Source organism: Gadus macrocephalus, chromosome 8 (assembly GCF_031168955.1).
Source record: "Gadus macrocephalus chromosome 8, ASM3116895v1".
NCBI lineage: Eukaryota > Metazoa > Chordata > Actinopteri > Gadiformes > Gadidae > Gadus > Gadus macrocephalus.
In genome coordinates this window covers 2151213-2178492 of record NC_082389.1, presented here as the reverse complement: position 1 = coordinate 2178492, position 27280 = coordinate 2151213, and the positions used below count along the sequence as shown (strand labels likewise).

At 45.0% G+C, this 27280-nt stretch overlaps 2 protein-coding genes across 3 annotated transcripts; both read left to right on the top strand.

Moving 5' to 3' along the window:
* Window positions 1-401: 401 nt before the first annotated feature.
* LOC132463708 (sodium- and chloride-dependent GABA transporter 3-like) lies at window positions 402-18299 on the top strand. 2 transcript variants are annotated; one of them, XR_009527109.1, is made up of 8 exons: window positions 402-424; window positions 2952-3141; window positions 3407-3541; window positions 3878-4015; window positions 5322-5409; window positions 5879-6011; window positions 6354-6594; window positions 18280-18299. XR_009527109.1 is itself a non-coding variant. In XM_060060023.1 (7 exons), the coding sequence occupies exons 2-7, from the start codon at window positions 2988-2990 to the stop codon at window positions 6525-6527; spliced, it is 822 nt and encodes a 273-aa protein (XP_059916006.1). In that variant the 5' UTR covers window positions 402-424; window positions 2952-2987; the 3' UTR covers window positions 6528-6619. The 2 variants fall into 2 exon arrangements, 1 of the variants encoding a protein (XP_059916006.1); XM_060060023.1 differs by lacking the exon at window positions 18280-18299 and having other exon boundaries at window positions 6354-6619.
* LOC132463698 (sodium- and chloride-dependent GABA transporter 3-like) lies at window positions 15409-22082 on the top strand. Its single transcript, XM_060060009.1, has 14 exons — window positions 15409-15634; window positions 16268-16402; window positions 16721-16858; window positions 17018-17105; window positions 17575-17707; window positions 18049-18183; window positions 18493-18596; window positions 18776-18900; window positions 19106-19218; window positions 19301-19438; window positions 19526-19628; window positions 19743-19843; window positions 21339-21509; window positions 21880-22082. The coding sequence occupies exons 1-14, from the start codon at window positions 15481-15483 to the stop codon at window positions 22042-22044; spliced, it is 1803 nt and encodes a 600-aa protein (XP_059915992.1). The 5' UTR covers window positions 15409-15480; the 3' UTR covers window positions 22045-22082.
* Window positions 22083-27280: the final 5198 nt, after the last annotated feature.

The window sequence follows — 27280 nt, the reverse complement described above, 5'->3', positions numbered from 1 at the left end:
GCAACATAAGGATAACTTAATCGATGATGATCGGAAAAAACGATTTATTATATTTTTCATTTTAGTTGCTCCTTATTGTTGAGGCCTGTTTTACTAGAATGTAATCTGTAAGAAAAGCCATACGTGTTCGTCAGTAAATTCATATTTACTTAGTCATTTGTGGGGCAATGGAGAGTAAGTCACTTTCCCAGAATAACCTTGAAAGCTGAATTCCACCTGCATTCCCAACATGGATAACGAGAGAGAGAGAGAGAGAGAGAGAGAGAGAGAGAGAGAGAGAGAGAGAGAGAGAGAGAGAGAGAGAGAGAGACAGAGACAGAGACAGAGACAGAGACAGAGAGACAGGTAGAGGGAGACAAAACTAACGGACAGGCAGCAGGAGCGCATAACACAGAGGAACTGCGTCAAGGAGGAATCAGACTAGGTCAGTTTATTTTTTCTTTATGGTTGTCCAGTGCTTTGGAGATCAAACAAATGAATATGCAAATGCTTAAGTATAATTAATACTGTTATTAATGACAGTGATGCTTAATTATAATGGGTTAGAATTGTAAGGGAATTGTAAGGACGCACCAAGGGGGTTTTTATTATGCAGATTCTGATCCCCGATCTTTTTAATGTGTAATCAGCCGAACCAATCCAGATCAACAATGTTTTTAACGTGTAATCAACGTAGGCAAGTCAAGGCAAGGCAACTTTATTTATATAGCACTTTTCATACACAAGGCAGACTCAAAGTGCTTCACATATAAACAGTGTCATACAATAAAATAAAATAATAGGCAAGTAAAAGAAAAACATATGCAAAAATAGAAAGTTAAAAAGGCATTTTAGTATTAAAATATAAAATAAAGGCAAAGTTATTTAGCAGAAAGCTATAGCAAACATAAAAGTCTTCAGTCTTGTTTTAAAGGTGCTCAGAGTTGGGGCAAGTCTTAAATCCTCTGGGAGTTTATTCCAGCTATTTGTTGCGTAGTAACTAAATCCTGCTTTCCCATGTTTTGTGTTTACTCTGGGGATAATTAACAGATTGGTCTCGGAGCTTCTTAGGGGTCCAAAAGGCTGATGTAGTGGAAGCATATCAGTTAAATATTTTGGGCCTAAACCATGTAGGGATTTATAGGTAAGCAACATGATTTTAAAATCAATTCTCTGACTTACAGGAAGCCAATGTAACGATTTCAGAATTGGTGTAATATGATAAAATCTTTTGGTCTTTGTTAGAACTCTAGCAGCAGCATTCTGAACAAGCTGAAGCTTCCTCAGAGTTTGTTTTGGGAGACCTGTAAGGAGACCATTGCAGTAATCAAGCTTACTAGTGATAAAGGCATGTACAAGTTTTTGTAAGTCTTCGGTGGACATGAGCCCTCTAAGACTTGCTACATTTTTAAGGTGATAATAGGCCGATTTTGTAACTGATTTGATGTGACTGTCAAAATGTAAATCTGAATCCATGATAACCCCTAGATTTCTGGCTTTGATTGAGGTTTTCAGGGACAGAGAGTGAAGGTGTTGGGTTACTTTAAGCCTTTCTGTTTTAGAACCAAATACAATTATCTCTGTTTTGTCCTCATTTAGTTGAAGGAAATTTCGGCACATCCATTCCTTCACTTGCTCAATGCACTGGCACAGCAGATCAATGGGCCGATAGTCATTTGGTGATAGCGATACATAGATTTGCGTGTCATCAGCATAGCAATGATGGTCAATATTGTTATTTTGCATGATTTGCCCTAGTGGGAGCATGTAGATGTTGAATAAAGAGGGTCCTAATATCGAACCTTGTGGGACTCCACAGGTCACGTTGGTTGATTCTGATACAAAGTCGCCAATGGAAACAAAGTAGTTCCTATTTTGTAGGTAGGACCTGAACCAATTTAAGACAGTGCCTGAAAGCCCCACCCAGTTTTCTAACCTTTCCAGAAGTAATGTATGGTCTAGTGTCGAATGCAGCACTGAGGTCAAGTAGCATTAGTATTGAGGTTTTGCCAGAGTCTGTGTTAAGACGGATGTCGTTTACAACTTTAATAAGGGTGGTCTCAGTGCTGTGTAGGGGTCGAAATCCTGATTGGAAGGTGTCATAGCAACCAGTTGATGCCAGGAAGTGATTTAGTTGCTGGAGGACAACTTTCTCAATGATTTTACTTATGAAGGGTAGATTCGATATTGGTCTGTAGTTGTTAATAATAGAGGCTGCAGAAAACTGCAGTTTTCAAAGCTTTTGGGAAATTGCCTGACTGGAGAGAGTTGTTAACTATCTGCAATATGTCTACTGCTAGGCAGTCGAAAACATTCTTAAAGAGGTTGGTAGGTATAGTATCAAGGCAACAGGTGGATGGCTTTAGTTGTGTCACAGTTTCCACAAGATTTTGAGAGTCTATAACATTAAAGTAACCGAGACCGTTAACCAATTTTTTGGATTAGAATATCACAAAATCTGCATTAACCAGGTTTTCGCTCTGCGCCGTTCATTTTGGGTGTGAACTTACCTTTAGGCTCTCTTCTTTCGGCGCATGGACCTTCGAAGGAATTCTGGCATCTGTTTTCCATCTATTTTATTCGCAGTAGCTAATACAACGTAAAAAAAACACCATGAAGAATATAACATGTTCAATGAAAAGAAATGAAAAAAAATCTGATCACAGGTTGTTTTGACCGATCAAAACAGCCTGTGATCAGAAGAAAAACCCAATCCTTAATCATTAAACAGGAAAACAGGCTTAAAACATTAATTGTTGACCTCGTGTACAGCTCAACCGAGGCGAAAAGATGTGATGAGGGCGTGATGGACCAATGTAAATCTAGCTTTTTCTTGAAAAGATGATGTCAAAAGTTGCTGTACGACACCTAAAATTCCTCTCATTAGGTGAAAGACAAAGGAAAAACTACAAAGCAGTGGATGGCGTTCTTCTCCAGCAAATAACTGAAATTTAAAAAAATTCCCTTGGCAGAGGAAGGAGCTCCACTGTACGATCTGGGAGCCAAACATGAACAGAGAACAGAAGAAAACGAAGAAGAGCCATGGGAAAGCCAGAGGAAAGTGGGCGAATAAGACAGAGTACCTCCTGGTCGTGGCGGGCAATGTGGTTGGTCTGGGGAACGTGTGGCGGTTCCCGTACCTCTGCTACAAGAACGGTGGAGGTGAGTTATGAGGTACCGTCGCCTGGATGGGAAGTGAGTATGTCAAAGAGGAAGGTACTTACCTCCTGCTCTGTATCCCAGACCCTTGGATGGCCAAACCATACGGGGAGCCACTGGTATTTCAACCTGCGTTTAGTCTTAGTTTAATGTTATTGCATAACTTGTACATGCTACTGACAAGTTATTTCATAGGTTTGCATCTTTGAATATTTGTGTATGCTTTTGTATTTATGTGGACATACAATTCAAATATGTGTGTGTGCAGGGGCGTTCCTGGTACCTTATACCATGTTAGCGGTGCTCTGTGGATTACCCCTGTTCCTGATGGAGAGTGCGATTGGTCAGTACACCCAGGAAGGAGCAGTCACTTGCTGGAGGAAGCTGTGTCCGCTGGCACAAGGTAAGACAAAAGTCTGGGTTCATTTGAATAATGAGCTGATTAGATAAGGTTTAAAATAAAGTTATGACGTTAATCAAGTTTAGATACACATTTAATTTACCACAACACCCCAAGAAATGCAAAAAGCACATTTATTTAATAAAATCGAAGATACTGACAAGCACAAACATCCCTTCATCTGTTATCTAAGACTTAACCACCCTAGGCAACTGCAAATGAACCACAACATAACTGGTAGAAAACAGGAACATTCCATTTGCAACTGCCTGTCCAAGAGTACATGTCATTGTGCTCCAAATCAAATATTTGATGCGAAGTCTGCACATTTATTTTTAGGTATTGGATATGGACAGCTCATCATCAAACTCTATGACTTTGTCTACATTGTAATCCAAGCCTGGGCCCTACTGTACCTGATATTCTCCTTCAGCGCTCAGCTTCCCTGGGCCCACTGTGGAAACAGCTGGAATACAGGTAAGGCTGAGATGAGATGTGCAGTGATCTACTAGTTAGCTTTAGAGTAGGGGCTGGACCCTGCAGTAAACATTGACAGCGCAGCTGGCCGAGCCAAGCAGTGAAATGTGTCTCAACTAACTCTCCAGGCGGCTTGACAATGAAGGATGGTGTGTGATCTCAAGCCGACTGAAAGAAAACGTGGGCTGCTTGTTTAGAGCCTGTTTTACAAGGCAGTGAATTGCGGTAAAATGCTCAAATAATTTCAAATCGAACAGTAGCACGGAGGCCCTGCCGAGTGGCTGTCTAAACATAGAGGCATAGGGCGCGTCCGCTTGGGGCCCTCATAGTAGAGGGGCCCCCCACCAACCTCAAAAAAACAACAACATATATATGTTTTTCTTTTTTTTAATACACAAACAGAGACGAAGCAAGACAAGTTTAAACGCGAAAATAATATTAAGGGTTAGGAAATAGAGTTACCCAATCCACTCAAATAAAATAAAAAAACGAAGAGACGCCGGTTATTATTTGGCAACTCTGCCAAAGAAGGCACACTTTTTTACGGCTACTGTATGGGATACAGACGCGTTGGACATGCCGCTACAGCAGCAGCAGCTAGCTGTGAAGTGGCGCTAGGTGAAGACCTGTGAGAAGACTTCAATAAGTGGACTCTGTGTCAGAAGCGTGTGACGTGTAGAACAATCTATATTCTCTCTCTCTCTCCCTCTCTCTCTCTCCCTCCCTCTCCCTCGCTCTCTCTCTCTCTCTCTCTCTCTCTCTCTCTCTCTCTCTCTCTCTCTCTCTCTCTCTCTCTGTCTCTCTCTCTCTCTCTCTCTCTCTCTCTCTCTCTCTCTCTCTCTCTCTCTCTCTCCCTCCCTCTCCCTCGCTCTCTCTCTCTCTCTCTCTCTCTCTCTCTCTCTCTCTCTCTCTCTCTCTCTCTCTCTCTCTCTCTCTCTCTCTCTCTCTCTCTCAGATATAGGTTTGTTTGTAGAATGTTTGGAATGTTCAATCTCAAGTCCAATGCAAATTACAACCTCACTCACACATACAAAATAAATTATTCATCTTGGCATTTTGTATTTGCATATGGCATATTTGTATATGGCTGTTTGTGATGTTTTTCTAAGTATATGACTGTTTGTGGGGGTTTGGCCTCACTACTCGTTTTGCTGGTTACATTGATATTGATTTGATCTTAAAAAAAAAAGAATAACAGTGCTGATCGTCGCGTTGGGCCACCAATTTGCTAAATCCGCAACTGCCCCTGGATGACCGTTTCTCGTAATCTTGAATTATTACTAACACCTTTTTCCCTTGTCAACAGACAACTGTGTGGATTTGCAGCATTCACGATCTAATGTGACTGTAGGAAACTTTACCAACACCACCTCTGCGGCTACAGAGTTCTGGGAGTGAGGGAATATGTTTCCTAAACATTGACATCATCACATCACACACACCCACTCACATACTTCATGCATCGATCCAATAAAACATATTTAGCTTAAAGCTGCACTATGTCCCTATTCTACTGCAGATATTTAGTCCATAAAATAACTAAAACCTGCCTGGTAATTTGTCTCTGTCAATCTCTAGGCCACTCTTGCGTGGGAAACAGTAGAGAATAGGAGAAAACAGGGACCACAGTGGGAGAATCTGAGAGCCGAAATATGATATAGTTAAGAAAGAAAAGATGTAGCTACAACTCAAGCCACTAGAGGCTGCTAATGAGAAAAGAGCAGGGTTAAATGGTTATATATGTTTATCAAATGTATAACTTTGAAGATCAGCAAATATTACAGGAGATACAGAAGTTCAATTTGTTTGTAACCCCTGTTAGAGTTTGTATTGTTTTAAATGTAAGTATGTTTAAATGTCAAGACGCCGGGCTCTGTCCATCTCTGGAGGCATCGGGGAGCTGGGCAGTGTCAGATGGGACCTGGCCTTGTGTCTTCTGGCCTGCTGGACCTTCTGCTACTTCAGCATCTGGAAAGGGGTCAGGTCTTCAGGAAAGGTCTCGCTTGTCTTTGTTATTTGGAAACCCTTCCTTTTACAGTCCCCTAAATACTAGGTAATTTACCTGGTTTATATAGTACATTATTGGGTAATTACCACTGGCAATAAGAAGGTAAATACAGAGGAACTACAGCTGAAATACTATGAAAAACATCAACTATTACCCATCAACTCAACTAAGTATATTAACCATATATTTACCAGGTAAATACCTAGTTATTAGGGGACTCTAAAAGGAAGGGTTACCTTTTATTTTAAGGCAAACAAAGAAACCATCCAATACAATTCAGACTTCAGTCGTCACTCATTAGAGATTTGTTCCACTCTCCTACTGTCTCAGGTTGTGTACTTCACTGCAGTGTTCCCCTATGTGATGCTGCTGGTTCTCCTCATCAGAGGTGTGACTCTACCTGGAGCTTGGGAAGGCATTAAGTACTACCTGTATCCAGACTTAAAGCAGGTGGCTGTCCTTGAGGTAGAGTACTGCCTACAGACAGTGTGCATTGCACAGTGACTACTATTGTTTCTTTGTCCCCATTCAGTATGATCGTTATGGCAAAGTTTAAAATGAAATAATGATAGTTTTGAGAAAGAGACCACACTCGCAGAGAGACAAGGTGTTCCCGTTGACATGGTGGTAGACTCAGGTAGCACATTTTGTTTTGCATGACTTCAATTTAAATTCAAAATTCGAAAGCTATGAACAATAATGTTTAGTTTAATGATTTTCATGATTTATTTTCTTCGGTTTTTATTCGTTGACAAAATAAGGTAATAACGTACAGCTCATCTACAAAATAAAGGTTACAATTTGATTTTTGCAAATGCATTGCTCGTGTTAGAGTATTGGACTGTAATTACCACAGACCATACTTTGTCGAACATTCAAATGTTGTCGGAATGGAATTCTTGATCATCGTCAGCATTTTCCTTTTTCGATTTGAATTTGATCCTAAACAAAAGGGCTCTCTCACCTCTACCAACAAAGGTCCTGGCTTGGCATTCATCGCATACCCCCAAGCAACAGCCCTGATGCCATTGCCTCAATTCTGGACCATCTGCTTCTTCCTGATGCTTATTCTACTCAGCGTCGACACACATGTATGGTTTTGACGTTGCGGGAGTCTGTGACTTTTTGTTGATGCATGCAGACTAGTTTTGGTCATTTGTGTGTGTTTCCAGTTTGTGACCGTGGAGTGTTTCATCACCTCGGTCAGCGACCTGCTTCCCAAACACTTCCGCCGACCTGGAAGGAGTGAAATCTTTGTTCTTCTCATCTGTATTGCAAGCTATCTGATACAACTGCCTTTGGCCTCTGAGGTAAGATAAAACTATTTAAATGATGACCCAAAATATTGTAAATTGCCCTTTGAACGTTTCATAATGTGATACCATTTTTTTGTGCATTTTCTAGGGTGGTATCTACATATTTCAGCTCATAGATTTTTATGCCTGTAATAGAACATGTGTGGACATTATGGCAGTGTGTCAATGTTTGGCGTTGGGCTGGATATTTGGTAAGAAAAACATGAGTGTTTAATCCTTTCAAATCATCATCAAATTGAATTGGAAAAGCATTTTGTTGAAGATAATTTTTGAATCTACTGGATAAAGGGGCTGAAAGATTCTACAACATCATTGAAGAGATGACAGGAACACGGCCATGCTTTTACTTTAAACTGTGTTGGAAGTATTTTATTCCAGTGTTGACAATGGTGAGTCGTCTCTTTTCTAGCTTTACCGTGGATAGGGTTTGGGGATATGGTCTGGTGTGGCTCCAACAGTGTAAGGATGTAAACCCTGAGGTCACCTTTACCGGGAAAAGATGTTGGTAGGTGGGGCTGGATATCTTAAATCATTTTCCAAAATTTGTGATTAACACTATACAATAAGTATAAACATTAATTAACAATAGTTGATGCGGTTATAATCATTATTATGTAGTATTAGCATAGGGTTTAGGGGCTTAGGGTTAGGTTGTTGGCGTAGTTGGGTTCTAGGTACTCTTGTTGCACTGGCACACTATCTCCAATCCTGTCGGATTAACTCAATATTGTATTAATTAATACCTAAGTTAACATTAACACCGTTAGTGAACCAGAACACCATTAGTAAATTATTGGAGTTAATTTCGTCTTAATTATTAAGACGAAAACTACTTGAAATTGTATCTGATGCTTTTGCTGCATTAACTAATTTAATTAATGATTAATAATTGTACCCTTATTGAAAGTGTTTGCAGTTTATGAAAACGCAGGAAGGATTGTGGGTCAGTGTTCATTGTCAGATGATGTAATCCTTGAGCGAATCTGTAAAAAAGCACTTATATAATTCTATAATTATTTGACATGATTATTGTCAAGCATAATGTCCATGGACCTTTCTCAACCGTTATCCATGATTCAACAGGGTTCCTTCATTGTGTACATGCTGAATTACAAACAAATGGAGATTTCTGCTGCATATGTCTACCCTCATTGGGCCCACGTGCTGGGCTGGGTCATGTCTATGTCTTCTATCCTCATGGTGCCACTGTTTGCCGTTGTGCAGATCTGTCTTGGGACAGGGCCATTGAGAAAGGTCAGTGTTGGATACATCAAAGTTGTATTTGTCATATCATATCCTATCATATAATAGATCATCTCTTAAACATTTACTGATGGTGTGTGCAAAAGATTATTGTGACTATTTTGATTGTAATTAGATTAATACAGTTATATTGATATAATATATTGTAATATGTATTATGCTACCACTTTCATGTTGCAAAAACCATGGTTTCTCAATCTCATTAGCACCCGTACATTATTTATGTAACCATGAAAAGGCAGGGTTGCCAGATCTGTGTTTTCAAAACAAGCAATGTAAGGACTCAAAAAGAGCTCACTGTAGAGGGTTATCCGTACTAAGATCAGACAGTCCAAGTAATGAATCATACAGATGCATTTTGGGATATGGATGCAATATATAGTAGCTTTCTTATTAAACCACACATTCAGCAGTACATGGATCAGAGTCAGTATTGTAAGATGTTTAAAACTTTGCCTTTTCAGCGTTTATCCGTCCTTTGTCAACCTGTTGAAGATCAAACCGGGCAGAACACTAAGATGGGAGCAGTTGAGACGGATGAGGGGCTGAAGATGGTTGAGTCTCCGAGCCTGAAATGTCCTAACGCTTAAAATGCAACAGTCAACTGTTGTATTGTATCAATGGTTTTTGTTATTTTTTGATCACATTCATATCGCTGAGCAATCTTTGTAAATTGTTCAATTGAAGAGTGTGTCTTTTGTACGTTTGGCTATTGTTTGTAAAAGTAAAGTAGAGCCTTGATTCAAAAAGGACTGTGGAATGGTGCCATTAAATGTTTACAAAGAGATGGATTTGGTTATTTTCTTTCTTTCTTTCTATCCTGCAGCCAGAACAATGTGCAAACATAGTGGGTAAATGTCATCGGTCAACCTCAAACATTCACACCAAACCTTTAAAAGCAATAGGACAATAGTAAGATTGTATCATGCATTTCTACAGACAGCTTTTTACTGATAGTCTTAGTTAGAAGCTTAGCTTGTGTTGGCCCCTACTGGAGGGAGTTATCAAATTAATAAAGTATGGAGCATCTCCTTGTGAACTAAGATTATAGTAACAATTTATAAATTCAAGTGTTTATAATATAAAAATAAATCAATTATCATTAGACCTACCATTGATTTGCATTGTATTAAAGGTTGGGTATGGGATTTGCGAAACGCCAGCAGATTTTGAAAATAAACAACTCAAATGGTCCTACCCCCTCTCCTTCAACGCTGACTCTGACTCCACCCATTCCAAGTACATGGACGCGCAATCATGCACGAGTGAACACAGATGCGCGAGAGCGAGCCATTAGCTAGTTAGCTAGCTCCAGTAGCTACCGCAGGATAACAACAAACAGAAGCTTGCTCTGGGTCACGAGCTTTGAGTACGTGCACGAAGGGGTCACACGCGGGGAGCGGGGGAGGGGGAGTGCAGTGCGACCGTTTGATTGACGTACTTACTGTCCAATGCAACTCGGTGGGTCTGGAAATCATTGGCTGGAGTTTTTCGAGCCCTGCCCGTTCCACAGATGATTGACTTGTTTAATTGTCATGTCAGTACTTCTAACTCAGTGGCTGTAAGTGGGTTATGATAAGGATTTCAAGTAATTTTGCAAAAAAGGCCAAAAAAGCGAATTCCATACCCAACCTTTAAATAAAGAGTTATTACCACTAGCTTGAGGCCATTAGTCGGTGCTGGACCTTGCTGTTCAATGGTGACCGCACAACATTGGCATTCTACCCATGTGAAGACCACACCCGCTCACTCAATAAAAACACAAGTGGGCCCACAGAAATGGGATTTGAATGAGTCTAGGTTTAAAGGATATCCCTTGCAGTTTTAGGGAGTGGTCAGAAAAATCTGTTCTGCCACTTGTGGCGTTCTCGGCAATGGCAGTCGTCCAATAAGGCCGTATACAATTAGATCATACCCTTAACGAGATTCAATGATCCCAGGCAAAAAGGTTCCATGATTGAAATGCACTTTATTTGATGTTGCGTTTTACAACAATATTGTTTGCATTTAGGGCATTTAGCAGACGCTCTTATCCAAAGCGACTTACAATAAGTACATTTGTCATAAGAAGTGCATCAATATATCGCTGTCGGTACAGAAAGGATGTTCATAGAACCAAGTGCAAGTACAACAATCGCTAGGCTAACCAATTCCCCGTGTTACAGCAATGATAGCAGCTACTGCAGTTGCTACACAGTTAAGTACTATAATACAATACAAGACAATACAACACAATACAGCTTACAATGGTGGCTAGAAGGGGGTGGGTGGCTATGCAGTATCGAGGTGGACTCTGAACAGGTGAGTCTTGAGTCTTTTTCGGAAGATTGTGAGCGACTCTGCGGTCCTGAGAGCGGCAGGGAGCTCGTTCCACCACTGAGGTCCCAAAACCGAGAAAAGTTGTGACTTTGCTGAACGGCCTTTGCTAGCTCTTAGCGATGGCGGTACCAGACGTCCAGCTGAGGTAGTTGAGCGGAGGGATCGAGCTGGGGTGTGTGGCTTTAGCAATGCTTGGAGGTAGGCAGGGGCAGTTCCATCGACTGCCTTGTTTGCCAGTACCATTGTCTTAAATTTGATGCGAGCTACTACAGGGAGCCAGTGAAGGTCCCGGTAGAGGGGGGTCACATGGGAAAACTTCGGTAGGTTGAACACGAGGCGCGCTGCCGCATTCTGGATGCGCTGCAAAGGTTTAATCGCAGAGGCAGGAAGTCCAGCCAGGAGTGAGTTGCAGTAGTCGAGGCGGGAGATGACCAGTGATTGGACTAGAAGCTGAGCTGCTTCCCTTGTGAGGAAGGGCTGGATTCTGCGGACGTTGTAAAGTGCAAAACTGCAGGATCAGGCCACCGCAGTGATGTTTGCGGTGCAGCATAACTGATTGTCCAATACCACACCGAGTTTTCTGGCAGTTGGAGAAGGAGATACAGTGATGTTCTCAACGGTGACCAGTAAGTTCATGTGTGGGCAATCTTTCCCTGGGATTAGGAGGAGCTCGGTTTTGTTGAGGTTAAGCCTCAGATGATGGGCAGTTGTCCAGGTGCTGACGTCCGCCAGACATTCCGATATGCGTTTTGCAATCAGGGCTTTATATGATGAGGGGAAAGAGAGAAATAGCTGAGTGTCGTCAGCATAGCAGTGATAGGAGAAGCCGTGTGATGCAATTACTGAGCCAAGAGATCTGGTATAGAGGGAGAACAGAAGGGGCCCCAGTACAGAGCCTTGAGGGACACCAGAGGTGAGAGGGCTAAATAGGGTAAAGACAGAGGAGGGGAGGGGAGGAGGGAGAATGGAGGCAGGGATAAAAGAGGAGCTAATGTCCTTCACTTTCTGGGTAAAGTAGGTAACAAAGTCATCAGCAGTGAGGCAGGACGGAGGTGGGGATGAGGGAGGGTTGAGGAGGGACGAGAACAGGGAAAACAGTTTCCTGGGGTTTGAGGCAGAGGAGTTAATTTTGTTCAGGTAGAAGGCAGATTTGGTTGTTGACACACAAGAGGTGAAATCTGAAAAAAGGAAAAGATAGTGAGATAGATCATTAGGACAGTCTGATCTCTTCCATTTCCTGTCAGCTGCTCGCAACTTTGTTCTACAAGTCTGCAGAGGATGGGGCAGCCAAGGAGGGGGGGGGGGGGGTGAGGATCGCGCTGGACTGGAGTGGAAGGGAGAGAGGGAATCCAAGGAGGAGGAGAGGGAGGATAGCAGAGTGTCTGAAGATTCATCTGTTGATAGTTGAGAGAATCGTTCGATAGAAGTTAGTGAAGACAGAACAGTAGAGGCAAACGTAGAGGGAGAGAGGGATTTGAGGTTACAGCGAGTGGTGACAATGTGGGGACTAGAGCGGAGGGGGTCAGAGGATTTCAAGGGGAGAGAAAAATTAACAAAGTGATGGTCAGAGACGGGGAGCGGGGTAACGGAGAGAGCAGAGGTGCCGCAGGACCTGGTGAATATTAGGTCAAGCTGGTTCCCCGCCTGTGTGTGGGAGGAGAAGGGAATATTGTTAAGTCAAAGTTGGTTAAAAAGTTGGTTAGTTCAGGTGAGTGCAACTTATCTGGCAGGATGTTGAAGTCGCCGAGGATAACGAGTGGTGTGCCATCCTCAGGAAAGCAGCTGAGGAGGGCATCCATCTCGTCGTAGAAGTCACGGAGGGGACCTGGAGGACGGTAGATCACCACAATGGAGAGCTTGATAGGAATGGTGACCGTGACAGCGTGGAGTTCAAACGCAGATCTGGCCAAGTGTTCTAGTGGAAGGACCTGGTAGGACCACATGGGCGAGATGAGGAGTCCGGTCCCCCCTCCTCGCCCGGATGGTCTAGGGGTGTGCGAGAATGAGTAGACGGTGGAGAGGGCAGCAGGAGCAGCAGAGTTCTCTGGAGTGATCCAGGTCTCTGTCAGGGCCAGGAAGTGAAGGGTCATGAGGGACGCGTGGGCTGAAATCGAGTCCGCCTTCTTCACCGACGATTGGCCGTTCCAGAGTCCTCCCATCACCTCAAGGTCAGTGTAAGCACGGGTAGGTGGATGGCAAAGATTAGACGGGTTACTGCGCCGAGCAGAGGAGCCATGGTAACGCCGTCTACAGGTAGAAATCCTGACAATGTTATCAGTTTTTCCAGTGTCGGTCCCTATCGTCTGCGCTTTTATCGTCCACTGCTCTGAATCTCGTAGACATAAATTGTCTATGATTCGCGGAAACTTAGCTGGTATTCAATTCTACGCAAGATGCCAAGATCCTGGCTCTCCTAGTATATTTTCGACTCCCGCAATCCGTCTCCTACTGAAGGGCATGTATAAATCGGTGCCAAAAGTACCAGACAAACGCTCTCCTATCACTCTCTATATTCTGAATAGATTAGCGTGCTCTCTCAGAGCCGGGAGATTCCATCCCTATTTCAACATATTACTTGAGACAGTGATTCTCACAGCGTTCCATGGGTGCATGCGTCCAGGGGAATACACGTCACCTACTCAGACTTTTCCCCCTACACGGGGCCTGGCTTTCGCCGATGTCACCTTCTCTGCAGGGCATTTTTCCATCTTCCTAAAATGGTCTAAAAGCGATAGGGGCAGGCGTAACTATTATCATTTCAAGAATCAACAACTCTCTCTGTCCTTACGCTTCTATGCTCTATCTCAAGCTTCGGCAACGCATCCCCCGAATCACCTCTGTTTAATTTTGCCTAAACGGCCTGCCAATGACTAAAGAGTGGTTCAGAGTCCATCTCACTAAGGTGGTAGAAGGGTGCAGCCTACCATCTCCCCTCTACACTGGCCACTCCTTCCGGATAGGGTTGCCGGACGCTTCTATCAAATGGCTGGGAAGGTGGTCTTCCACAGCATACGTATCTTACATCCGGTCGAATTCAAGGTTCTTTCCTTTGGCGCACACGATGCTCTCTAACGTCGGTTACGGTTAGCTTAACATGTCTGCAACTACTGGTGGTGGTGGTCATCAGGTATTAAACTTATAACGTAAAATCTGGCTATATAACTCAAGGTTATATAGCCAGAGTTCGTTGACACGACGGTGGCACAACATCAAAAAACTTAAGGTTTGCAGCGGCAACCCCGGTGAGTGCGTTGACCACGTCGATGGGCACAACTCAGGCACTCGGGAGTTTGTTGCACACGTCGGTGTGGTACAACACAGAACTCAACGTTCGCTGCAGCAACCCCGGTAGTGCGTTGACCACGTCGGTGGGCGCAACACAGGCACTTGTGAATTTAATTACCACGCCGGTGGCACAATATCAACCGCTCAAGTGCAGGGCACTCGGAGTTCATTGACCATGTCGGTTGTACAACATGAAAGTACACAATATTTGCTGCAGCAACACCGGTGAGTGCGTGCACCAATTCGGTGGCACAGCTCGGGCACTCGTGAGTTTGTTGACCACATCGGTGGTACAACACGAAAGCACTCAAGGTCACGCACCTACCCCCGAAGAGGGAATCGACCACGGAGGTGGTACAGCACGAAAGCACTCGTGGCTTGCTGCGTAACAGCTGCAGAGTGCTCTAAATTTCAACTGATCTCGCTGATGGTATTTTAAGCTCAACTGCTTTTATGTGATTCATCTAAAATTTCCACTGATCACGCTGATCGTATTTTAAGCTTTCTTTTTCATGTGATTCATGATTGACTCTTAATATGTCGTATATTGGGTATGCCTTTTATCTTCCAGAAGCAGTATAGATCCTTGTCACCTTTTTCTACGGCGGGTATGTACGGCCTCATTACTCCCTTTCGCTATTCTATTTTTGGGGATGGCTCCGCCCCTGCCAGTCCCGGCAGGACATGCCGAGGTATCACTTATTTCGGTATCACTTATTTCTCGGTAATCGAGTATCAATGGGTGAATATAAATAAAGAAAACCAAATGGGTCGACAACAGCTAACACTCGTGCCTTCCTCCACTTGGCTTTACAGGCCTGCCTAGTTCATGTGATTGATGTCAGCTACCTGGGCGGAGAGAGAGAGAGAGAGAGAGAGAGAGAGAGAGAGAGAGAGAGAGAGAGAGAGAGAGAGAGAGAGAGAGAGAGAGAGACGGAGAGAGAGAGAGAGAGAGAGAGAGAGAAAACTAACCAGTAGTGCCGAGATCATTTATTGGCCTGGGGCATGTGCCAACGTGACCACTGACATGGCAAATGCGTTCAGGAACAGCATGTGCCGTTCTGGATCGTTGAGATGTGTCGTTCTAGATCGCTGAATTTGCTTTTAGAAATTTCGCTGTTGCTGTACCACACCTAAAGTTCCTCCCAGCAGGTGAAAGACGAAGGAAAAACTACAAAGCAGTGGATGGCGTTCTTCTCCAGCAAATAACTGAAATTGAACAAAAATTCCCTTGGCAGTGGAAGGAGCTCCACTGTACGATCTGGGAGCCAAACATGAACAGAGAACAGAAGAAAACGAAGAAGAGCCATGGGAAAGCCAGAGGAAAGTGGGCGAATAAGACGGAGTACCTCCTGGTCGTGGCGGGCAATGTGGTTGGTCTGGGGAACGTGTGGCGGTTCCCGTACCTCTGCTACAAGAACGGTGGAGGTGAGTTATGAGGTACCGTCGCCTGGATGGGAAGTGAGTATGTCAAAGAGTAAGGTACTTACCTCCTGCTCTGTATCCCAGACCCTTGGATAGCCAAACCATACGGGGAGCCACTGGTATTTCAACCTGCGATTAGTATTTAATGGTATTGCGTTATTTGTACATTCTCCTGATGAGTTATCTTATGGGTTAACATCTTTGCATATTGGTATATGCTTTTATTTTTACGTGGAAATACAATTCAAATGTTTGTGTGTGTGTTTGTTTTTTCGTGTGTGTGTGTGTGTGTGTGTGTGTGTGTGTGTGTGTGTGTGTGTGTGTGTGTGTGTGTGTGTGTGTGTCTGTGTTTATGTGTGTGTGTGTGTGTGTGTGTGTGTGTGTGTGTGTGTGTGTGTGTGTGTGTGTGTGTGTCTGTGTCTGTGTGTCTGTCTGTGTGTGTGTGTGTGTGTGTGTGTGTGTGTGTGTGTGTGTGTGTGTGTGTGTGTGTGTGTGTGTGTGTGTGTGTGTCTGTGTCTGTGTCTGTGTCTGTCTGTGTCTGTGTCTGTGTCTGTGTCTGTGTCTGTGTCTGTGTCTGTGTCTGTGTGTGTGTGTGTGTGTGTGTGTGTGTCTGTGTCTGTGTCTGTGTGTGTGCAGGGGCGTTCCTGGTACCTTATACCATGTTAGCGGTGCTCTGTGGATTACCCCTGTTCCTGATGGAGACTGCGATTGGTCAGTACACCCAGGAAGGAGCGGTCACCTGTTGGAGGAAGCTGTGTCCGCTGGCACAAGGTAAGACAAAAGTCTGGGTTCATTTGAATGATTAGATGATTCGATCAGGTTTATGCGCCTAGGATAAAATAAAGTTACCAAATCAAACCCGTTTAGATACACATTTAATTAATCACAACCGACCAAGCGTTTATTTCATAAAATGCAGACGCTGACAAACACAGTATCAATGCGAGTATCAACATGAGCCAATTGCTAATAAACCACTACATAACTGGTCTTAAACAGGAACATTCCAGTTGCAACTGCCTGTCGAGGCCAAATGTCATTGTTTGCCAAATCCAATATTTTATGATAAGTCTGCACATTTATTTGTAGGTATTGGATACGGACAGCTCGTCATCATACTCTATGGCTTTTCCTACATTGTAATCCAAGCCTGGGCCCTACTGTACCTGATATTCTCCTTCAGCGCCAAGCTTCCCTGGGCCCACTGTGGTAACAGCTGGAATACAGGTAAGGCTGAGATGTGCAGTGATCATACAGAAAGAAGTCTGTTTTACAAGGCTGCGAAATGCACCACAATACTCGAAATCGAGCAGCAGCACTGAGGCCCTGGATGACCGTTTCTCGTAATCTTGAATTGTTACTAACACCTTTTTCCCTTGTCAACAGACAACTGTGTGGATTTGCAGCATTCACAATCTAATGTGACTGTAGGAAACTTTACCAACACCACCTCTGCGGCTACAGAGTTCTGGGAGTGAAGGAATATGTTTCCTAAACATTGACATCATCACATCACACACACCCACTCACATACTTCATGCATCGATCCAATAAAACATATTTAGCTTAAAGCTGCACTATGTCCCTATTCTACTGCAGATATTTAGTCCATAAAATAACTAAAACCTGCCTGGTAATTTGTCTCTGTCAATCTCTAGGCCACTCTTGCGTGGGAAACAGTAGAGAATAGGAGAAAACAGGGACCACAGTGGGAGAATCTGAGAGCCGAAATATGATATAGTTAAGAAAGAAAAGATGTAGCTACAACTCAAGCCACTAGAGGCTGCTAATGAGAAAAGAGCAGGGTTAAATGGTTATATAGGTTTATCAAATGTATAACTTTGAAGATCAGCAAATATTACAGGAGATACAGAAGTTCAATTAGTTTGTAACCCCTGTTAGAGTTTGTATTGTTTTAAATGTAAGTATGTTTAAATGTCAAGACGCCGGGCTCTGTCCATCTCTGGAGGCATCGGGGAGCTGGGCAGTGTCAGATGGGACCTGGCCTTGTGTCTTCTGGCCTGCTGGACCTTCTGCTACTTCAGCATCTGGAAAGGGGTCAGGTCTTCAGGAAAGGTCTCGCTTGTCTTTGTTATTTGGAAACCTTTCCTTTTACAGTCCCCTAAATACTAGGTATTTACCTGGTTTATATAGTACATTATTGGGTAATTACCACTGGTAATAAGAAGGTAAATACAGAGGAACTACAGCTGAAATACTATGAAAAACCTCAACTATTACCCATCAACTCAACTAAGTATATTAACCATATATTTACCAGGTAAATACCTAGTTATTAGGGGACTCTAAAAGGAAGGGTTACCTTTTATTTTAAGGCAAACAAAGAAACCATCCAATACAATTCAGACTTCAGTCGTCACTCATTAGAGATTTGTTCCACTCTCCTACTGTCTCAGGTTGTGTACTTCACTGCAGTGTTCCCCTATGTGATGCTGCTGGTTCTCCTCATCAGAGGTGTGACTCTACCTGGAGCTTGGGAAGGCATTAAGTACTACCTGTATCCAGACTTAAAGCAGGTGGCTGTCCTTGAGGTAGAGTACTGCCGACACACTGTGCATTGCACAGTGACTACTAATGTTTCTTTGTCCCCATTCGGTATGATTGTTATGGCAAAGTTAAAAATAAAGAGAAAGAGAAAGAGACCACACTCTTATGAGGGGATGGACAAGAATTTATAGTTTAAATAACATAAGTATTGAATTGATCCTTTTTAAATATAACAAATATTGTGTTTCCTATCCCAGCAAGAATCCCAGCAGTAAGAGTTATACCGTTGAACAAGCATTTCTGACGTTCTTCCTTTGTTATTTATTGTTGTTGATGTTGTTGTGATAACACAGGTCTGGGTAGAGGCGGGATCTCAAATAGCCTTCTCCTACGGCCTGGCTTCTGGAACATTGAACGTTTTGGGAAGCTATAATGAACACGACAATAATTGTTACAAGTACGAGAAAGTCCAGTTTTTTATTTCAGAACTCAAGGATTCAACACTAGTTTACATTTTTGATTTCCAATTCAATCATTCAATTATCAAAGTAGATATTTTTAATACAATAATTGAACATGTAATGGATTGTATATTTGTCAAGATTGTTCTGAACAGTTTTTTGCTGTGATCTCTAGGGACACCTTCCTGTTGTGTCTGCTCAACAGTGGAACCAGCTTTGTTGCTGGATTTGTTGTCTTCTCCGTACTTGGATTCATGGCAGAGAGACAAGGTGTTCCCGTTGACATGGTGGTAGACTCAGGTAGCACATTTTGTTTTGCATGACTTCAATTTCAATTCAAAATTCGAAACTACTGTTCAAGTATTGGACTGTAATTACCACAGACCGTACTTTCTTGAACATTCAAATTTTGTCAGAATGGAATTCTTGATCATCGTCAGCATTTTCCTTTTTCGATTTGAATTTGATCCTAAACAAAAGGGCTCTCTCACCTCTACCAACAAAGGTCCTGGCTTGGCATTCATTGCATATCCCCAAGCAACAGCCCTGATGCCATATCCTCAATTCTGGACCATCTGCTTCTTCCTGATGCTTATTCTACTCAGCATCGACACACATGTATGGTTTTGACGTTGCGGGAATCGGTGACTTTTTGTTGATGCATGCAGACTAGTTTTGGTCATTTGTTGTGTGTTTCCAGTTTGTGATAGTGGAGTGTTTCATCACATCAGTCAGCGACCTGTTTCCCAAACGCTTCCGCAGATTTGGAAGGAGTGAAATCTTTGTTCTTTTCATCTGTATTGCAAGCTATCTGATACAACTGCCTTTGGTCTCTGAGGTAAGATAAAACTATTTAAATAATGACATAAAATGTTGATTATTGTCATTTCATAATGTGATTTTTCTTTTGTTGTCCGTTTTCTAGGGGGGCATCTATGTGTTTCAGCTCATAGATTTTTATGCCTTTACTAGAACGGGCGCAGCCATAATGGCAGTGTGTCAATGTTTGGCAGTGGGCTGGATATTTGGTAAGAAAAAACCTCAGAGTGTATCATACGTTCTCTAATGTTTAGGTACTTTCATCATCATCGAATTGGAAAAGCATTTTTGTTTAAGTTAATTTCTAAATTTTCTGGATAAAGGGGCTGACAGATTCTACAACATCATCGAAGAAATGACAGGAACACGGCCATGTTTTTACTTTAAACTGTGTTGGAAGTATTGTATTCCAGTGTTGACAATGGTGAGTCGTCTCTTTTCTAGCTTTACCGTGGATAGGATTTGGGGATATGGTCTGGTGTGGCTCCAACAGCATGATGATGTAAACCCTGATGCGGTTATAATCATTATAATGTAGTAATAATAATAATAATTCATTAATTTTGTATAGCACCTTTCAATGTCCTAAAGACGCTTACAGCAGTGATGGGGGGGGGGGGGGGGGGCTCACTAAAAACAACCAGTGTAGCACCCACTTGGGTGATGCACGGCAGCCAATCGGCCCCTGAACTCTCACCACAAACCAGCTTCAGATAAAGAGTGAGGGAATTAATGAGTCAGCCAATTATACAGGAGGATGAGTAGGGGGCCAGATTGAATGAGCCTGGTTGCGCCAGGACACCGGGGAAACCCCAAACTCTTTTGTGATAAGTGCCCTGGGACCTTTAATGACCTCAGTGAGTCAGGAGTCAGGACCTCGGTTTTACGTCTCCTCCGATTGACGGGCTATAGCATTAGCATAGGGGTCAGGGGCTTGGGCGCAGGCCGTTTGCCTGTTCCGTGCTGCAGGACGATTCAGCACGATTCCCCCCCCTCCCCACTCCCCCCGCTGGCCCGTGGTCACACTGCTCCCAAAGGCCGTGGCCTGGGCACGATTGCTCCTTCACACATACGTCATCACGTCGTAATCCGATAAATACGTCATCACCAAGTGTCCTCGCCGCCGTAACAACAATGGAGAACAACAACGAGAACAACACGGAGATCAACACAGAACACAATTGGCACTAACACTCGACTTCACTATCGCACCAACGTAAACCCACTCGTGAACCGCTTGCCGCCATTGTTTAAAATGATTGTTGTGGGAAAGAAGGGCATGGACCTATAAAGAAAGAAGGGGTCATCCAGCTCAAGCGCAAGGACTACGTCATCCAGCTCACGTTGCGTATCATCTCATTAGCATCTGTACTTGGGCCACTGCACACCTTTCCCAAGTGTGCCGTGGCCAAGGGGCTGTTCCGTGCTGGAATACGGATGGCGTGGTCACACTAGCCAAACGATCTCGACTTTAGTATGCAAATGAGCTCGGGCACGGGCCGCGGCCCTAGTGTGAGTGGCCCCTTAGTGTTAGGCTGTGGTAGTGCAGTTTGGTTCTGGTTAGTTAAAGATGTTCTTGTTGCACTGGCACACTATCTCCAATCCTGTCGGATTAACTCAAAATTGTTGACATGAACACCATTAGTAAATTATTACTTGACAATAACTGAACTTAAAAATGTATTTAATGTTTGTACTGCATTAACTAATTTAATTAATGATTAATAATTGTAGCCTTATTGAAAAGTGTTACCAGTTTATGAAAACGGAGGAAGGATTGTGGGTCAGTGTTCATTGTCAGATGATGTAATCATTGAGAGAATCTGTAAAAACCACTTATAGAATTATTGGATTATTTGACATGATTAGTAGCCATAATATCCATGGACCTTTCTCAACCGTTATCCATGATTCAACAGGGTTCCTTCATTGTGTACACGCTGAATTACAAACAAATGGAGATTTCTGCTGCATATGTCTACCCTCATTGGGCCCACGTGCTGGGCTGGGTCATGTCTATGTCTTCTATCCTCATGGTGCCACTGTTTGCCGTTGTGCAGATCTGTCTTGGGACACGGCCATTGAGAAAGGTCAGTGTTGGATACATCAAAGTTGTATTTGTCATATCATATCCTATCATATAATTGATCATCTCTTAAACATTTACTGATGGTGTGTGCAAAAGATTATTGTGACTATTTTGATTGTAATTAGATTAATACAGTTATATTGATATAATATATTGTAATATGTATTATGCTACCACTTACATGTTGCAAAAAACATGGTTTCTCAATCTCATTAGCACCCGTACATTATTTATGTAACCATGAAAAGAAAGGGTTGCCAGATCTTCGTTGCAAAACAAGCAATACAAGGACTCAAAATGAGCTCACTGTAGAGGGTTATCCGTACTAAGATCAGAGTCAGTATGTTAAGATGTTAACTTTGCCTTTTCAGCGTTTATCCGTCCTTTGTCAACCTGTTGAAGATCAAACCGGGCAGAACACTAAGATGGGAGCAGTTGAGACAGATGAGGGGCTGATGATGTTGGAAGAGTCTGAGCCTGAAATGTGCTGTGGTGACTCCTACGGGGGTCGCGCCGGGGATTCTGGGGATCCGTGATGTCGTTGGGGAAAAAGGGTTTTATTGTCTTTTTGTGTTGGGGTTAACGGGTGTTAACCAACCAGGGAGGAAGGCTGCATCGCAACGGGGCCGCCGCTGGCAGGGACTGGCAGGGGCCAAGGCAGGGGCTGGGAGGGGCCAAGGCGGGGACTGGGAGGGGCCAAGGCAGGGACTGGGAGGGGCCAAGGCGGGGACTGGGAGGGGCCAAGGCGGGGACTGGGAGGGGCCAAGGCAGGGACTGGGAGGGGCCAAGGCGGGGACTGGGAGGGGCCAAGGCAGGGACTGGGAGGGGCCAAGGCGGGGACCGGGAGGGGCCAAGGCGGGGACCGGGAGGGGCCAAGGCGGGGGCTGGGAGGGGCCAAGGCAGGGACTGGGAGGGGCCAAGGCAGGGACTGGGAGGGGCCAAGGCAGGGACTGGGAGGGGCTAAGGCGGGGACTGGGAGGGGCCAAGGCGGGGACTGGGAGGGGCTAAGGCGGGGACTGGGAGGGGCCAAGGCGGGGACTGGGAGGGGCCAAGGCAGGGACTGGGAGGGGCCAAGGCAGGGACTGGGAGGGGCTAAGGCAGGGACTGGGAGGGGCCAAGGCGGGGACCGGGAGGGGCCAAGGTGGGGACCGGGAGGGGCCAAGGCGGGGACCGGGAGGGGCCAAGGCAGGGACTGGGAGGGGCCAATGCAGGGACTGGGAGGGGCCAAGGCAGGGACTGGGAGGGGCCAAGGCAGGGACTGGGAGGCGCCAAGGCAGGGGCTGGGAGGGGCCAAGGCAGGGACTGGGAGGGGCCAAGGCAGGGACTGGGCGGGGCCAAGGCGGCGGCGCCGGCCCCCTGAACACTCGGGACTGTGCATTGGGTGTTGGGGTCGTCGGGACGTCTGACCCCTAAGGTGGGGGCTGTGTGGTGACTCCTACGGGGATTCTGGGGATCCGTGATGCCGGTTGGGGAAAAAGGGGTTTTATTGTCTATTTTTGTTGGGGTTAACGGGTTTGGGGTGTGTGCTCGGTAGAGTGTACTCGTGTGTTGTTGAGTGTTTACTCGTTGTGTGTAGTGTTGCCGCCAGCGTTACCGAGAATTGCATGTCTGTTGGTTGGGTGTGCGGTGTGCTGTGTGTTGTGTGTCCAGCCCATGGAAGCCCCCACCGAGGCCGACGCACCCTGTGCTAGGGGAGCGCAGGGCCCCCCTGTGACCACGACCGGAATGGCCCGGGAACCAGCGGCTGCTAACCGCCCCCTGGTGGCAAGGACAGGCGCAACGCAGCTGGAGCCGTACTTGGCACAGTTCCGGCTCGCTGAGTGGCACAACGGCTGGGGTGCCGGGGAGGCGGTCGTCCGCCTCGCCCTGGCGTTGGAGGGAACGGCGGTGCAGGCTCTTCTGGACCTTGCCCCAGCGGTCCAACGGGACCTCGGGGGCCCTGACCCGGGCCTTGGAGAGGCGTTTTCTGGCAGCGGGCCATCGGCAGCCACAGCCGTGAGCTGCTAAACAGACGCCGCCGCCAGGAGGGGGAACGGTTGGGGGCCTACGCAGCGGACTTGCAGCTGTACGCCCGGCGGGGTTATCCAGGCATCCCTGCGGCGGCTAGGGATGAGCTAGCCCTGCATGCCTTCCTTCAGGGACTGGCCCCGCCGCGGCTGGGGCAGCATGTCCGCCTCACCATGCCCCCGACCCTCGATGTGGCTCTCCACGTGGCGGAACAGGCGGAGCGGGAGCTCTCCGACCAACCCAGCCTGCCGGAGGATGATTTCCCGGACCAGTCTGGTCCGGCCAAGCACTGCTGCCGTCGTTGTGGTGCCCGGGCGGACGCGGCTGGGGCCGCCCTCTCCCGTGGCAAAAAACGACAGTGGCTTCCCAGTCCGGGCAGGACGAGGAACGGGTCCGGAAACCCAGGCCACCGGACCTCGAGCCGGAGCAGTGTCGGCGGGTCAAGGACTGCGGGTGGACTGGACGGCGCCCAGCCCATCCCAACCGCCGGCGTGGCCGGCGACGGGCCAGACGGCGGAGGATGGGGTCCCCGAACGGCCCTCCAGCGCCCCCTATGGCAGAAACCGGTGGGGGCCCCGATAGAGTTGGTCCCCGACCACACCCCCAGGTCCTCTGCGGACAGTTGGAGACGGGTGTCCCAACCAGGGAGGAAGGCTGCACCGCAACGGCGCCACCACTGGCAGGGGCCCCCTGACTCCTACGGGGGTCGCCATTCTGGGGATCCGTGATGCCGGTTGGGGGAAAAGGTTTTTTATCGTCTTTTTTTGTTGGGGTTAACGGGTTTGGGGTGTGTGCTCGGTAGAGTGTACTCGTGTGTTGTTGAGTGTTTACTCGTTGTGTGTAGTGTTGCCGCCAGCGTTACCGGGAATTACATGTCAGTTGGCTGGGTGAGCGGTGCGCGGGTGTGCGGTGCGCTGTGTGTTGTGTGTCGTGTTCAGGCCCGTCGCGAGAAGGCAAGCAAACCAAGCAGTTGCTTGGGGACCCGAGTTGGCCTGGGGGCCCCAAGACAACGACAAACTGTGTGAGCGCCCCTTTGATAGTCAATGCAGTAAAGATCACTGACACTGTTATCGGGATCCCCCTCAAGGGGCCCCTCTCAGTCGCTGACAGCAGCCAGCCAGCCAGGTTTGTGATCTCTGCTGCCGGCAAAATACAAAACCTTGGCAGTCATGAAGCGGAATTATCAATCAGGGAGCCATAAAAGAAAGAAGAGAATAATTAATTTTTAATAATATAATTTTCGTCCATCAAAGCAGACAGGAATATTCATGTCTAGTTGTATTCATGCACGCCAGGTTTACTGTTTTTAAAGTACCAGGTGCGTCTGTCTAATTCTCTAACAGCAGAATGCTTAAATGCTATGCAAGCTACAAGTTGGTCAATGTATAACATTGGCTTGGGATGCCAGTATATGCAACAGCAGTATTTGCACTGTCAACATTTTTTATTGATATAAAGTGTGGGTGAACTTTATGTAAACTCCATGCCCATTTTGCTTGGGGCCCCCAAATTCCTTGAAACGGCCCTGGTTGTGTTAAATACAGGCAGCTCTCCTAGTCGTGCGGTGTATGGGGCACGAGAGTTGCGTCATCGCTTAGCCTGGGCTCCCGTCTCGTCCTTCCCTCGCTGCTCGCCACAGTACTAACTCAGACTTCAACTGACAACTGTTGTATTTTATCAATGGTTTTCGTTATTTTTTAATCACATTGATTGGCTGCGCAAACTTTGTAAATTGTTCAATTGAAGAGTGTGCCTTTTGTATAACACGTTTGGCTATGGAGTGTAAAAGTAATATAGATCCTTGATTCAAAAAGTACTGTGGAATGGTGCCATTAAATGTTTACGCGTTCACACCAAAGCTGTAAAGCGTTTTGAGCATATACGCCCATTCACTTTCTATTAGACATGAACGATAAAGCGATAGGAGCGATAAAACGCTTGAGCGATAGCTTTAAATCTGTAAATGAGAGTTGAAAACAGCTAAACTCTATGCAAATTTGCTAGGAGCGTTTCGGCTGTAAATGACCGCCAGCCAATCGGAATGTAGATGTATCTCGCCGGCGTGGGTCCCAGTAAACATACGCGAGAACTTTAGTTCCTAGTTCCGACCACACATTTGTTCCTTCACGGTGCGTGAGAGAATAATTGCGGCTATTGCAGGGCATCGTATTTGTCCGCGATTGCATAGCCAACATGGTCTTATAATAGCCCGATCATTAACTAAAAAACCCACATAGAAAAAGAATAAAGCATTATGATTTCGACAATGTATGAGGGCATGCGCAATCCGCATTACGCAACAGAGATGGTCGCACAGTGGAATAAAAAACCAGTGGACGAGCGCTGGGTGGAGATGTGCGCGCATTTCAGAAGCAGGGAGATACCTCACAAAAATCTATTGCTAATTTGTCAGTTTGCCGTGTGTCTGCCTGGCACAAATGCTCCCGTTGAGCGGATCTTTTCCATAATAAACAATACTACGCACACGCACGTACACACGCACACGCACACACTCACTCACACACACACACACACACACACACACACACACACACACACACACACACACACACACACACACACACACACACACACACACACACACACGATAGCGATCAACTAAGCTTTAATCTTGCATATAATGAATCGCTCAATTAATTATTCAGTGTTTCATAAATTTATGCTTATTATTCTTTTTCTATTGACCAAATGTATGACTATCTTGTGTTTTTGTGTCTCGGCATCAGGAGCAGCACTTGTCTCAACTACGAGCATGCAGGCAAAAAGCGCGGATCCTTTAAACGGAAAAGCAAAATCGCAAGAGCGACATATGAGATGTAAATATTTTGGACAGCGTTGCGTTTTGAGCTATACGGCGATTTTGCATCTTTTACAGATTTTGCTGTGAATGTACAAAGATGGATTTGGTTATTTTCTTTATCCTGCAGCCAGAAAAAATTACAAACATAGTGGGTAAATGTCATCAATCAACCTCAAACATTCACACCGAACCTTTAAAAGCAATAGGACAATAATAAGATTGTATCATGCATTTCTACAGATAGCTTTTTACTGATAGTCTTAGTTAGAAGCTTAGCTTGTGTTGGCCCCTACTGGAGAGAGTTATCAAATTAATAAAGTATGGAGCATCTCCTTGTGAACTAAGATTATAGTAACAATTTATAAAGTCAAGGGTTTATAATATAAAAGCAATTCAATTATCATTAGACCTACCATTGATTTGTATTGTAATAAATAAAGAGTTATTAACACTAGCTTGAGGCCATTAGCCGGTGCTGGACATTGCTGTTCAATGGTGACCGCACAACATTGGCATTCTACCCATGTGAAGACCACACCCGCTCACTCCCTCAATAAAAACACAAGTGGGCCCACAGAAATGGTATTTGAATGAGTCTAAGGTTTTAAAGGATATCCCTTGCTGTTTTAGGGAGTGGTCAGAAAAATCTGTTCTGCCACTTGTGGTGTTGTCGGCAATGGCAGTCGTCCAATATGGGCGGATACAATTAGATCATACTCTTAATTCTGAAACAATTCAATGTTGCTGTCAGAATGTTTAATATAATATTTTTTTAATGATAAGAATAATAAAGAAAAATATATCACACATAACGGTTGCCATACATTAATGATATTATCCCCCACTTCTTTATGTTATGATCCGTTCTCTAATAAAATAAATACGTTGAAATAAAATATATAATGTGCTACTCAGTTTCTTCCGGACCGCATTGTAAATTGTAT